Raw genomic sequence first — 14,897 nt, 5'->3', positions numbered from 1 at the left:
TAAACAGTAGCATTGTGGGCATAGTTCCATCATCTCTGCTATATTAATGCCAGCAGAAGTTTGTATACGAATGAATAATTTATGCCTGCAGTAGATGAAAATGAAGATGATTAGCAGAAGACGCTGTTTTGTTAGCTGCTGCTTCACTTGCTAAGATGCCAGGAAGAAGAGCTGAATACGTTGTTGGCAGAAAAGCCAGGCAAACTAGCCCAGCCAGAAGAGTCCGTCAAAAAAAAGTGGGAATTAAACTTGGCAGCCTATTTGCTTATGTGGTCTGGGGGAAAAAATGAAAAACACGTATTTTGCCAGAAAAAAGTGGAAAGTCAATTCAAAGAAACCCCAGAATTATCCTTTACAAAAATAAAATTTAAAAAAAAAATCAAGGAAATCTATGCTGATGTAAAGACAGCACAAAGTAAATCTAAGCAAGCCATAGGCTACCCTAGGCTAGCTTTACAAAGTCAAGTTTCCTCATTAGAGCTCAAAAGATGACTTAACCGAACCAGCCTTCATGTCCTAACATTTGAAAATACTTATATCTTCTTCTCCAGATTTTTGTAATAGAATTTTCTCTTGAATAACTGTACTCTTACAATACAGGCTTTTTTAATTAAAGAACAAATATCTCATGCTATGAAACAAAATGAAGTTTCATTAGCTTGCAAGGACAAATATCTAGCCTACCAATGCAGTTACTCAGAAAAAGTATCAAGCCTTGAGGAGAGGAACAGAAGATGTATATATTCCTTACTGTACTGTCTCTGCTAGGTTTGATCTCAAGTCATCAACAGTTGCCAAAGGTTCTGTAAGCTTCCCGTCCCCTCCCGTCCCCTCTCTCAAATGCAGCTACCCTGGAGCGTGTAAAATAGAAATATCTAGTATAAGCCTGTAAGCTGTCTAGCGAGGAGGTGACCGTATGCATTGCCTAGATTACAGCCAGGTTTGGCTGTGAGAACAGCAGTTGTACTACGCATAGATAACAGCAGACATATCTACTCAAACCTTTAAGTTTGGATGCTATTTTGGGTACAGAGGTAAGTTCAGTTTCGATCTAAACATATTAATTGGTGAAAACTCATTCCCTAGAGGTGAAACTGGAAAAAAAACCCAACCTGATTTCTAGCCTTTCCAAGGCTTTAGCACAAGTACCAGAAATACTTTTAAATGTTATTTTCTCAAGCCAACTAAGAGCATTTGCAGGCAGCTCCCTCCACCCTTTCTCAAGACGTGGACTTCCCCTGCCCGGAGGGAGGAAGAGCTGCCTGGCCTGTCTTCTCCATCCATCAGGTCTCTGACTCAGTCCTGCTCATGAGAGAGAGTGCCGTGCTAGAGAATGAACAAAAATGCTTCTTTTACTTTAATTTTATTTAGATTAAACACTGGAGAACTAAGGGTTTTGTCAAGTTTCTGAAGTGCATTTTTCTTTAAAGAAAGATTTTTCAAAGCAGAGACCTTTTATGTTCCCTGCTTTTTTAATGTATTTTTCTCTTGTATACATGGTTGACTGGCTTCAAGCCAAGGTGTTGGTGTGACTTGCTGCCCAGACCACTGATGCCAGAGACGGAGCTTGCTCTCAGAGAGGGAACAAAATGTCTTTGGAGCCTTTTGGCTTGCAGTAGCCTAGCTAGGCAGAAAGGCTGATACAGAGAAGAGCTGAAGCGTGAGCACTTGAACATTACCTCCATCTGTAGCTGGCTGTAGTTTCCCCAGAACAACTGTGCATGTAGAGTCCTCTCAAAAATAGCCCAGTGAATAATCAGGAAAACATAGCGTCCAGTTGTCCTCGTTGTTTCCTGGGGACTCCCCAGGGGCTTTCTGCAAGATACCAAAAATAGCCCAGTGAATAATCAGGAAAACATAGCAGCGTCCAGTTGTCCTCGTTGTTTCCTGAGGACTCCCCAGGGGCTTTCTGCAAGATACTGGGTTGGCCTTGGTAGCCCCTGGGTACTGACCGCCCCTTGGTCCCCGGGACTTTGGTCAGCCTGCATGACAGTCAGTCACCTGCAAGAGGGAGACATCGTCACTCGTGGGTAAACACCCCCATGTGCCGAAGCAAGTGGTTGACTAATGGTTTGCTGACAGAATTGTTGGTTGTAGGAAGCATCAGAAGAATTGGAAAAGAGGGGAAGGGAAGAGAGGTCTGTATCCAGATAATAGGAAGTGAAAAATTATGTGCGGGGAAGAAAACTTAACACATTTATAAGAGCACATTGCTTTGGTTTACAGGACAGGTTCTGTTTTGAACTAACCTTTAAATAAGGTGGCTGGAGGACAGCAGCTTGAATCAAATGAGCTGGCTCTACGGGGTGCTTTTGCTTGTCCAACACGTTGCTGCGAGGAGTCTTTGAGACTTTCTAAAGCATATTCTTCTGATCTCCTGCGTAGGCTGTTACACTGTCTCCTTCTCTAGTGATGCATAGGGCCTTAAAGAAATACGGGTGATGAGAACCATCTTTTCTTCTCTTCATTCTCTAGTTGCTTTTGCTGCTGCTTTTTATCAAATACGTGATTTAGCTGAAGGCAAAGAGCAGTTTGTTGAAGAAATGATAATGAGGATTTTCTGGGAATTTAAGAGATCAAGGACTTACTTTTTTTGAAAAAAGCGCATTTCAACTCCTGACAGATTTGTGGAGGAAAGGGACTTGAATACCTGCAAAAGCATGAAATGTCTGTGCAGCCTTTCAGGAGCTGGACAAAAGTGTTCAGAAGTGTATCCCTTCAAAAACAGACATGCCAGGCGAGAAAGAGTTGAAAGGAATATTATCTGTGACTGAAAAATAGTTTTAAAATGCTAACCTGAGCTCAGCTTTCAAATGTAGTGTTCGTGGAAGGTAAAGCAGCATATCTCTTGGCTTTTAAGCAGGAAAGCCGTGGTGAAGCCAGCTAGAAGAGGTCATCTTTGGGGAGAGCAGCCCAAGCTGTTCTGGTGTCCCAGCCACTTCCCCGTTTCATGCTCCCGTCCCCAAAATCCTGTCACTGGCCTGTGTGTGCCGTAGCATCTGTCTTCACAGAGCAGACTTGAATCTGTTCCGTGGACCCACCGGAGGATTGGCCTTCCTGGATGTCTCTGGTAGATGTAGTCTTCTCTTCCACAGCAGTTGAGATCCTTGTCGCTCCTCTTCAGGATGAAATGCATGGCCCACCTCTGCTGTCTCTCAGTAACTACCCGAGATCTGCCAGGTAGCTAAAAAGACAGGAGAAGTCCCTGGCATCCGTGGATTTCACAGTGTTGCAGACGAAGATGCTGGGAGCGTGGGTGGGTCTTGTGGCGGTGGCAGTATTCGGGCATAGGGGACAGGCAGCGCTGGGGTGAAATGGCTATGTGTTCAGGTGACTGTTTCCTACTTGTTGCAAAGACCGCAGTGGCAAAATGACTAGAAGAAATGAACAGGGCGACTGAAGTCACTAAATGTGGCCTGCATCACTCCAAGGGGGATGTGCCCTGCGCAGCTGGAGTGTGGCGGTGCTGCAGTGGCATCGCCGTGTTTCCATGACCAAGCCCTATGTTGTGCGCTCTTCTGGAAGACGACAAGAAGGCAACAGAGGAAAAAAAAAAGAGAAAAAGGGTTTCTGTTGCTTTTTGAGCTGGCAGAGCCTGCACAGGAGTGAAGGTGCCATTGCAGTTGGTGCAGGGGGGCGTTTGGGGACAGAAACCGCATTTCGGTTAGCTACATCAGTTCTGCCAACTCATGGAGCTTCTCCCCAAAGTACCCACTGCTCACTCTGCAGCCTGCCACTAGTGTCCCAGTAGACTCATCCAGCTCGCTGTCATCTCCAGAGGACCATCATCCCACCCAGTCTGGCACAACCCACCCCACCTGGCAGCCCGCCTTGGAGGGGCTCAGTACCACAATATCATGGGCTGGGAAACACACGGCTTCGGCTGTGTTGGCAGTGCTGGTTTGGGAAGTGATGCCCAGCACCTGCCCACCCCACAGCAATCTGCTGCCAGTCCTGTTAGCATAATGCACGAAAAAGTACTAAATGCCTCCAGAATTTGAAAGAAACAGGTCACGTTGCTGCCGTGTGGCTCTAGTTATCCAAATACTTGACTGAGATTCAACAGAAGCATTAAATACCACCCGATGAAGCAAAAACATCTCTAATTAGGGTTAAAAATGTGTTGCATTTTAGGTTATTTTCCATAAAAATACGTAAATAATTTGTGCTCCTAAATAAGATTTAGTAAATCATGTTACAGTTATATTTGAAGACATTCATGCCAACTATACCTTGACTTCCAATGTCTTTTTACAAAGGAGGAAGTTGTGCTTTTCCTTCTTTCATTTCATATTTATGCTCGCGAGCTCTTTTCTGAGCTGTCATGTTTACATTTTCTCCATCGTTCTGCGGCCACCCGGAGCTCCCTAGCTGGGGTCAGAGAAAGCGGCGGGGTGTGTTTTTCTTTTTTTCAGCGTGGTTGTATTTAGTTCGTATGATGCAATGTTGTCCTCAGATTGTAACGGTCAGTTTGACCTCTTTACAAACACCGAGCAAGTATGTGAAAAAACATTTTACAAGCCACGAGAGGATTCTTGGGGGCTGTCAGCAGAGCAGAAGAATTTTCCTTGGCTGGCGACGGTGAGGACTACGCTGCGCCGCTGACTGTCGTGGGGTATGAAGAACCGCATTGTGAGCCGGAGAGGTCACCGTAGGCTGGGCTCACTCACCGGTTTTCCACATCATTTTATTTCATTTCCTTTTATGGAAACTTGAAAGGTATTTATTTAGGTCACTGCTTCCTCTGTAGCCTTCATGGCACACCTCAGCTTCGCGCCCGCAACCCTCAGGCTTAAGTAAGGAGCGTGCACCCTGGCTGGGCTGTAAGCAGGGGCTCCTGGCTTCACAGGAGTTGCAGTGTCCCACGAGGGCAGGGCATGGCAAGACAACATGTCATATTTTTCATTTTGATTGTGAGAGAAAGGCCGGTTTAACGGCTTCACATAGGTTAATGGATGATTAATGGGAAAATATCTGCAAGGCATGTATGTATTTGAGTTATGATTCCTCATTTTAAATTGTTCAGGATAGTAAGAATTGCCATACATCCATGGACGGTCTGGTGTTTCTGTAACTTTTGGTTGAGATACTGAGGATCAAGAAACAGGGAATGCTTTGAAGCCCAAGAATTATTTCTTTTTTTAAAAAAACGCGGGTGTTCCTTCTACTAGACAAAAAAAGTTGTTATTTCCCCCAGTACACTTAGGATTTTATATCAGGAGGAAAAAAAATCAAACTCAAATCTAAGATCACATCTTCTTGTATATGGTACAGTATTTGCAATGAGTTAAAGACATTAACATAAGTAAATTGTTTATTGTTCTATAAAAAATACTTTAAAGTTTGCTCTTTTTGTGATAGCATTAAAATTCCCAAAGGAATTTGGATCCTTGAAATATTTTTAATTATGGGCTGACTTCCCTTTATGATATGTATGAACTATGAACTTGCTATGGCAAATAAAACAGTTCATTTGTTATTAACTTTAAAAAATATATATTAATTAGACACCTTTGATATATTTCTGATAGATCAGTAGTCTGGCTCGTTGACAGATGAATAGATTAGGGCATGTTGTGATTTTTACATGAAAGGCAATTTTACCGAAGAAGGAAGTAGACATTACCAATTTACCATTTCAGCCAAAATTGTAACAATAGAAAAATCCAGTACTGTGAAAAAGAAAGATCATTTCTGTTGTGGCTTGCAGCCCCGGGGCCGGTTCCCGGGCATCCCTCTGCCCTGCTGGAGACAGAAGCCCAGCGGGATGCGAGCAGTGTGGGTTGTAGCCAAGAGCTGAGGAATAAAATAAAATTCCTCTTTCTTTATTGCGGAGGGGTATGATCAAAGTAGTTCTGTTTCTTTCTTTCTGTGTCTCTCTCAGCTGTGTTTGAATAACTTTTTTTACAAGGCCCCTCCAGTGATTTAAATGAGCAAGGCTGTCATCTGTCACCTTGCAGGTTTTTGTCTTGCATGAAAATCTTTCTGCCCTGAAAGATCTGTGTCCTGCTGGGAAAACATGCTCTTACGAGGAAATGTAGCATTAATGTTGCTTGGGCTAACAGAGTAACACTGCCTAGAATACTGAAATTTCACCTTAGCTTTTCGTGCTTAGGAAAACCAGAAATTCCTCTAAGTCCTGCTAGCGGCCAAAGAGCAGCTTCCGTCGGCTGCGTTGAAGTTTTGGAGCGAGTAGCACACCTCAGGCTGACCTTTCTTTTGCCCCACCTCTTGGTCAGAAGCCCTGATTTCGCATCTCGTGGAGCTGCATAATTATCATCAAGTAAAATCTCCTCTGAGGGGATGGATGGTGGCTGGTGATTTATTTCACAAATTATGAACACATTAAAATAGGAAGAGGCGAGCAGGTGCTGCAAATGCGTCGGGACCCTCCAGCAGCTGTAATGCGGGTCACAGCGGTGGTGGTCAATGGAGACTGGGAGGGGGCGGTGCTTTTACCGCAGAGTAATCCCGGTGCTTCTGATGGCAGGAATGTGAAATGTGTGCCATTGTGTGGCGAAAAATTGTAGGTTCCTATGGAAGCATACCTGGCATTTATCTTAAACCTTGAGTGCGTCAACGAGGAGGGCAGAAGATTTTTCTCTCTCATCCTTTTGCATTCCTTCCGCAGATCAAATTCAAAGGGAATTGGCCACTCGATAGTTTAGATTAGCGCCCTCCTGGTTGTTTCAGGGATCCTACAGCAGTTTACCCTAAAAAGAAATACTGAAAATACCTTTTTGACTAAGTATAAGCTGTTAGTTTGTTAAAGCTGCAGGATTTTCCACATGAATTTACATTGCTTTTATCGTATGGATGTTTCTCTGGGCATATTAATCAAATACTGCTTTCAGAGGGACAAGAAGGTCCCTTTTACACTTCTGGATTGGGTATTGATACTTACTTGTCTTAGGGAATATTTTCTGACTCACTGTATTAATTATTCTTGCGAAGAAACGATAAGTTTCTTTGCTGTGAGTTAATGTCCCTTCATCTTTGAATAGGAGTAAGAAAGGAGGAACAGCTCTTGGTTGGGTGATGCCAGTGATTTTTACACGAGTCTTTCTGCCTTCTAATTAATCCATTAATCAAGTGGCTTGGACATAATTTAAAGTATTGTCAGGACAGTATTTCCTTTTTTTTTAATCCAAGCAATTTATGAATTCATTGCAGGTCTCTGCAGGTTCTTATGAAAACTGAAAATACTTATCCCTGAAAACATCTCTGGTGGTGTCTATAGTTAAGAGCACAATACACCTTTTAAATACTGCAATTTTTAATTCATGTTTAAAAAAAACCAACTATTGGGATGACAGGAGGGACACACTGACTGTCCCACCTTACTGTGCTGCCAGTGGATGTCTTAGCATTAGTGGATTCATAGCATTGAGAATGGGGGGCTGCTTAGCTTCAGCTCAGAGCCTCGAATGTCAAAATTCAGGTCTCGACCGTAAATCTTCTGGTACATATTTAAGGCAAGCCCTTCTCAGTATGTGTAAATGCCCTGGGGGGAGCAGGGGAGATGGGCTGTTTGTATCCCAGTTGGCAATTTTTCTGTTGTTTTCTTTGATAGTTCCTCACCACGTGATTTACCTCCCAACTCAGGATGTGCTTATCAAACCTGATTTACGTAAATGTAAGACACAGGAGGAGACAGGAATGCACTTTAACAGGCTTATGGACCCAAATGTGACAGTAATGAAGTCAGGCAGGAGGGCTGAAGTTCTGGGAAGAGCTTTTCTACACTAGAAGGTCTCGGAAGCAGACGCTGGGGCCGGAGGCCTGTCCCCCCCCACTGCCCCGGAAGAGCCGGGCATGCTCTCTATGCCTCCTGCGCCACCGAGCGCTTCTGGCTTGTGGAGGACATGTTGCCCACTGAAGCGTTCGCTACCACATCTTATTTACTTGATGAAGTGTGGACGTGATTAGTCATTGGTTTGATATTGATGTGTATGAAGCCTATTGCATTTTAGAAGCACACGTCTTCAAATAAGGTTGAAGACTGGGTTTGCAAAGATGAGATCCTTTCATCTTTGCTTGTGTTGTCTTACACTTTTTTTTTTTTTTTTTTTTGCCCTGTACGCCTCTCTGGAGTCAGTGGGTCTGTCTGCAGAGTCAGGGTCTTTTAGACTGGATAAGGATAGCGGAATTCAGTCCCACTTGCAGGTACATTTATTACTGCACTAGAGTAAAGGTAGAAATGGAACATAGTTCCTCAGGGTTCAGTAGCTATGCGTAGTCGTTGCAAAATGATAAATAGCTCCTAATTAGATGAATGATAAATCCGGAAAATGATAAATACTTTCTAGTAAGTCCTTTTCTCAGTGAGGGTTTACACAATAGGCTCAGTTCTGAACATCTGAGAAATGTAGAGAATTGTAATCAAAAGTGATGTATGTTTTTATCAAGAGTAAGCTGTGCAAATTACAGCTTACGTTTGCTCATTCCAGTCATTGAATGAAGCAGAATAAAAAAAAAATAAAGAAAATAATTGTTGTCTCAATTTGATTTATTCTGGCTATTTCAGGTTTCCTCCAGGGTGTATTTAGAAGAAAGAAGAGTCTGAAAATAATCTCCTGAATATTTTAAATATAACTCAATATGAAAGTTGATCCATGTGTCCTGCTTTGAATCATGCAGTAATCTCAATGTAATAATTGTGTTACTTGCAGCAAGAAAAAAAAAAGAGTCTTTTTTGCATTCTAGGACAAAATCACTTTTTTTTTTTTCCCCTTCTGAAGCTTTCTAATGATATTTAAAAGTAGATAAATTGACTGGTAGATGACTTTTAAGATATTTGGTATAGCCTCAGCACAATTCTTTGACTCTGAGACGACTGTACAAAGTATGAGATAAAGGAAACAGTTTTTAGTAGAGCAAGGAAAATGCAGTATTAAACCTCTTTTTTTCCTTTGTTCCCCCCCAGGACATTAATGTATGTATCCTTGAAAACTACCCTGAATGTTCCAATCCCAGATTGTTTTACATCATACCATATTTCTGTGGACAGCATCCAAGATGCAGGTAAATATATACAAGATATTCCAATTTGTTCAGCAATGACTATTGCCAACATTTTGTCAGAAACTGGTAATAAAGAGGCAACAGTTATTTGAAGTACAAGAGAAAAGTGTAAGTACAATGTAGCTCTGTGTGTGGTAACTGCATGCATATATTTTGGAGTAAGGAGGGTAATGCAAATGTAGTACTATTCTTTTTTCTTGAATAATTCATCAAATCTGGATATATTTACGTGGATTTTCCTTTTCTGGGTTGGCAAGGTGAGAATGGCAGTGACCGTATGTGCTCGTAACTCATTTTGTAATACATGTTTCAGCTCTGCTCAGATGCTCGTGTCAGGTCTATGTATGAGGAATCCCAGGTTTCTGTGTCCATGTAAGAAATAGTAATCATTCTTAAAACTATATGAAGTGCAGCCTTCTACTGCTGTAATTCAGCTAGTTCATTTTTAATGTGTCTGTCTATGCCATTCTCACATTGCTGCATTATTGATAGCACATAGTAAACTTTTATGCAATAATATGTGAATAATTTTAAATAACTTCTTGTTTTCAAACACTTTTGTATTGTTGGTCACAGTATGTTCTTTATTAGGTTTGTTCAGCTTCAAGGTATTCTATTTATTTATTGTTACTGCTTCTCCATAGTGGAACAACTGCACATGTTCTCAAAAATTTCTTCCAAAAGCCATACTTTTTTGTAGCAGTAATAACAAGTGAAAACGTGTTCATTCTTATGTCTCAGTTTCTAAGTATCTTTGCTGAAAAATCCTGCTTTAGTTTTTTGGCCTAAATGAAGGTATGATTAAGGAACAAAGCAGATACATGACTTCATTTTCATTAGGCGCTTTTTTTTTTCTTAACGTATTTTGGCCTCATTTGCAAATGCTTATGTTTACACACTTGTGTATATGAGTAATCCGATTAACAGCAGTGACACGTCTGAATACTTTCACAACGTGTCTCTGGGGCGGTTCTGAGCAGTACATTGAAGGGCTGTTTTGTAGCTTCTTATTGATTCGTATTGATACGGGATATAATGCCAGTGTCCCAAACTAAAGGAAATTAGCTTTCTCCCAGGGTCCAGCTGGTAGGATGACACCTATCATGCCACTGCACTTCCTTCAGCCCCTCCTAGTGTCATAAGGAGCTGCAAGAAGGAGGCTCATAGTATTTATTAGGACACTCTTCCATGCTTTTCCAGAAAGTGGACCAATGCAAAGGAGGTGGTAGGGAATGAAAAACCTGCTCCAAGTCTGCTCTGGTGGGAGTGTAAAGCAATAAGCTCTTCCGCACATCATCAGAAGAGCTTCTGACAAATGTTGGGAGTTCACTATCGCACAGAATTTGCAATAGCCTAATGGGAGTCAGGGAAGAGGTGTGATCTCCGGCCCCTCTCAGGTAGCTTGTGTGACTCAGATGTTTATCATACCAGCTGGACACTGGGAGAAAGCTAATTTCCTTTAGGTTGGGACACTGGCATTATATCCCTTATCAATACGAATGCTGACTGCTGCTCCCAGGACATAAATCAATATGCCACCCAGGGAAGTCGTTCCTCCTGTGGGGTGGGCCCTGCTTCTGAGTTTAAATGCAAAAGTTCACAAGTTTGAGTTTATAAACAACTCAACGAAAGATGTGTTCAGAATGGAGTGCTTCCACGCAGTGATTAATTGCCTTTTAATGTGATCATGTTTTCACGTGCCAAACTGATTCTAGATGTTGTGCAAAACCCCGCTCAGGTTTGGTGGGGGTTTTTTTTATGTTCTGAATACTTTTTGATTCAGTTGTGTTCTTGGCTTGAATTTCTGAAGCAAATGCATATTTAAACTCCCTTTTTTTTTTTTCTTTTTCTTTCTCCTCTGTCTCTCTCTCCCTCCATTAATTTCATACAGGGAGCCTGGTGAATGGGCCCTTGAAAGAGCAAAGCTGAACGTTAATGAAAATTTTCTGCTTGTGGGCATTCTGGAGGAGTTGGAGGATGTGCTGCTTTTGTTAGAAAGATTCTTACCTCATTATTTCAAGGATGTGCTTAGCATCTACAAAAATCCAGGTAACTTTTTCCATTAAAAGCTATTCTTATAGAAACTTTGGCAATATGTGCATGGCAGCAGAAAGGTAGGTGTTTATGTCTTGTTTAGTCAATGAAGAGATTTATCTCCCTTTTAGGGAGCAGATTTGATGGGTGGGGTAGGGTACATACTCTGCTTTTATTCTCAGTGTTACTGTGTGGTTTTCATTCCCGGGCAAGCACTTGGTGCTCCAGTGATCTTGCCACATGCCAGAAAGCTTCACATTTACCACTGGACAGGCTTTTTCTTCTTTTAATTCTGTCATACTCAGTTCTCAAATAATACTGTCAAAATATGCTCAAAACAGTGTCAGCAATATTTACCTAAGTAAACCTTCAAGAAATGGTTTGGGGAGATGGATGCTTTGGAGACTCTCCAGTACCAGGATATTTATTTTCCCTCAACCTTGACTAAGAGTTGAAATGAAATGAACCTCCATTTAAACTGAGTTTAGGCAAAGGGCAAATACAAACACGTATTTACAGCACTTTAAGTATGAAGTATGCTGAAGAAAAAGACTTAGGAGACTTGAGTAGAGAAATGAAAACAGAGAGCACTTAATCTACCCCTTAATTTACACCCCACGTTCAATCTGAAAGGCTTCTCTCTTCTCTGTGTCAGTCCATCCCTCCCAACGCTTGCTTATTGCTAACTTCTTTAGAAAACAGTGTTGTGTCCTATGCCAAAACCACGAAAAACGATGCTTCTGTGGGGCTGTGCATGTCATGCCAGCAGAACTGATTTCCTGCTTACATTTGGCTGGGCCATCAACATTGTATGAACCAGGGAGGGGTAAATCTTCCCTTCTTGCTTGGTGAGTCGGTTGCATTCATGTCAGTGTGAAATGCCTACAGCCCATGAAATGTGTGTTTTGTACCAAGTTGTATATTAATAACACATGGATCAAAGTTTGAATTTTGTCTGTAATGCATGCATCTGATGTCTGGCTTGTGACTGAGAGCAGCTATCACTGTAATCAGTCACTTTGGAAAAATGATGAGTTTCTGTCCATAATCAGGAACTATGGATGCATCCAGGAGTTATGGATGCATCCAGGATGCATCTTCGAACATTTTGTATTTAGCAATGATACGGATATTACAGGGAAAGTGTGGTTTTCCTCCTCTGAACATGATTTCAGTGGGTGATTATCGCTTGCAATAAGGCAGTTAAGGCACCTATTTAGAAGGTGTGAGTGTTACTTTGTTGTGGTTTATATCCAGCCATAGAGTTATTTTGCTCAATAACAGACATAAGGAGTGCATGGTATGGTATTGGCATGAGAGCAGTGCCCAGTTTTGAATCAGTTATTTCTCTTTTCTTTGTAAATTAAAAAAAGACGTTTGTAATATGTGGAAATCTTCCTAAAGATTTGCACAATTTGGTCTCTGAGGTTTTCCCATGGGGGTGTTAGGTGAGAGGGAGGCGGGGGGATCAATAGAAGGATGCTGTCATTGCAATGAGCAGACTTTTCTGTGGGAATCTGTAGGACTTCCTCAGCTGTTCTGTGCACCACAGATTTTCACTTTTTTACAACGGAGGAAGCTAACAAACAGCATGCAGGGGCTCAGTTTTCATCAGGTGCCCTAGAAATCATCAGATGTGAAATAAGCAATCTCCCAGAATCAAGTGCTGGATAATCTTTCTCTTCTGTATGTATATTCCAGTATCTGGGGGAGATTTGATCTGCTATTTCAGGACAGTGATTTCCTCTGGGATTTCATATGTGAGAGTGGTCTTTTGTCATGTCTGAATATTCATCTCTTTCCTTCAGAATTCCCCCTGCAGATTAAACTTTTGTTTTATTTTTCCCATTCACTTATTAACAAGGAAGAATAGAAAGGAAACAGTTTCCCTGTATTAACTCTCTCCTCCTCTTTTCATACATGCATGTATTTGGGGGACAGGGGGGTTTCCAATCATAATTATATTCAGGTTATTTCTGAATTGGTGCTAATGCTTACAAAAAACCTAACAGAATCAGCCAGAAATTAAAAAAAAAAGTATCCAAGTGCTGCATAAGAAATCCTACATCGTTCTCCTCAGGCCACCTTAGACCTGATCTGCAACACCCTCTGCTGTTGCACCATGAAGCTCTGGGAAGAAGAGATGTTACTCTGCCCAGCTGTGTGGAGATCCCACAAAGCAGCAGATACTCTGGGCCAAACCCAACCTTTTGTTGCAGCAAACACTTTCGGGTTAAATCTGTACAATTCAGTCTTGTCTGCTGACCTGCTGCTCCACCTGAGACACTCTTACGGTCTTTCCTCTTTTTGTATAAAGAAAGTAAAGCTTTTCCAGAACTTAACTTTTATCAGTTGAATATACTGAGACGAGAAAACACAGTGAAGGACCGTGTACAGAAAGGTGATTCGTTTCCAGATCAGTGAGTCTCTGCACCAGACTCCACTGCAATAAGCAGTTCAGGATTAGACACAATTCAAAAACTGAATTTGTAGAGCTGCTTTGAAGCAGAAAGTAGCTGAAGGACAGCAATTGCCATCCACTGTTGCTTCAGTGGATTACATGGATTAGAAAGCAGAGTAGAAAGTTGATGATTGCTGTCCCACCAACATGATAAGCAAATTAAAAGCCCCTACCTCTTGCTGCAGGAAGCAAACTGCTGGATGTTATCAAATGCATAAAATCACATGTGCAGATATGTCTGTGGGACTTCTGGGTTAAACCCCTTCTTCTTTTCAAAGTTGGGACCCTCCTCCCTCGTCACAGGTGCTTTGGGCAGGCACCAGATCACTGCAGCTCCCATCCAAACAAACTTCTTACTGGGAGCCTTCGGTATAGGTTGATGCTAATAGAAATCAGGGAATCTGGAAACTTTTGCTCATCACTCTTTCTTTCAACCATGCAAGCTATGTTCAAGCTTCTTTGTTTCTTCTGTGCCTGTAGTAAAATTTCTCGTCTGAGGCAGCATGTAACAACATTTATTAAGGAACTCTTGCTCAGTGTCCTCCTCCTAGCTAGGAAACAAAGCCTGTAGCCTTTTTGCCTTCAAAAATACTTGGCTGCTATTATTCTGAAGCAGAAGATCAGTAAAACTGTGGCTCTATTGATCAGAGAGCTAGTGGGACATGCATCAGAGAGCACAGACATGTGAGTGCAGGTGCCTGCCTGTGTCTGTAATGACAGATGACTGCTTAATGCAATGTGACCCGAGTGCTTTTGTCGGTGATGCTAATGATTTGTTTTACATCAGCTGGCAGAAGAAAACTGAAGAGAGGTAAAATATAAAAAAGATGAGAGAGTGAAATGCAGTTGACTTGTTCTGACATCGCCACTAACAGTTGGTTATTGAGATCTTTAATACATTTTGCTTGCCAGCTGCTGTGTATTTGTTGTGTGCTGGCTTTTTCTTTTCTTTTTGATGGGGTCACATTTTGAAATGCACAGCACTTTCTCTCAAATTTTGTGAGTTTAAAAAAGTTGGCAATTCTGTATGGCAGGAAATTTGAATGTCAGAGGGCACTAGGAGGATCATTGTCTTCATTGCCTTAATAAAAATGTTGCCTTCAGCTAATCCATATGCCAAATATTTTGACTTGTCTGTTTTATAACAATGTGCAACAAAATGCGAAAGCTCTTTGTGCTGCTAAAGTTTTCATTGGAACCAATCTGGTTTTATCTTGTAGAATACTTTGCAGTGCAGGCTTCCTGTTTTTCTCCTTTTCCACTCTCTCCTTGAAATTAAGTATTTTCTTAAGGTTGATACCAAGTCAAGAATTGCGAAAGGGCTGTCTTTTTTGATGCCTGTCTTGTCCAAAGTGACCAACTCTTCCTGCCTTGGCAG

At 41.7% G+C, this 14,897-nt stretch overlaps 1 protein-coding gene across 1 annotated transcript in view; it reads left to right on the top strand.

Annotated features, from left to right (window-relative positions):
* The window catches only part of UST (uronyl 2-sulfotransferase), an 82,813-nt gene that overhangs the window by 41,310 nt on the left and 26,606 nt on the right, over positions 1-14,897 (top strand). Inside the window, exons 4-5 of the mRNA XM_035902380.1 lie at positions 8,927-9,024; positions 10,916-11,073. Coding sequence (XP_035758273.1) covers positions 8,927-9,024; positions 10,916-11,073 — 256 coding nt within the window. The remainder of the gene's footprint in view (positions 1-8,926; positions 9,025-10,915; positions 11,074-14,897) is intronic.

This window comes from Egretta garzetta, unplaced genomic scaffold, assembly GCF_000687185.1.
Source record: "Egretta garzetta isolate BGI_Z169 unplaced genomic scaffold, ASM68718v1 scaffold139, whole genome shotgun sequence".
Taxonomy (NCBI): domain Eukaryota; kingdom Metazoa; phylum Chordata; class Aves; order Pelecaniformes; family Ardeidae; genus Egretta; species Egretta garzetta.
Note: the sequence above shows the minus strand (reverse complement) of the source record. Positions and strands in the feature narration are given on the sequence as shown.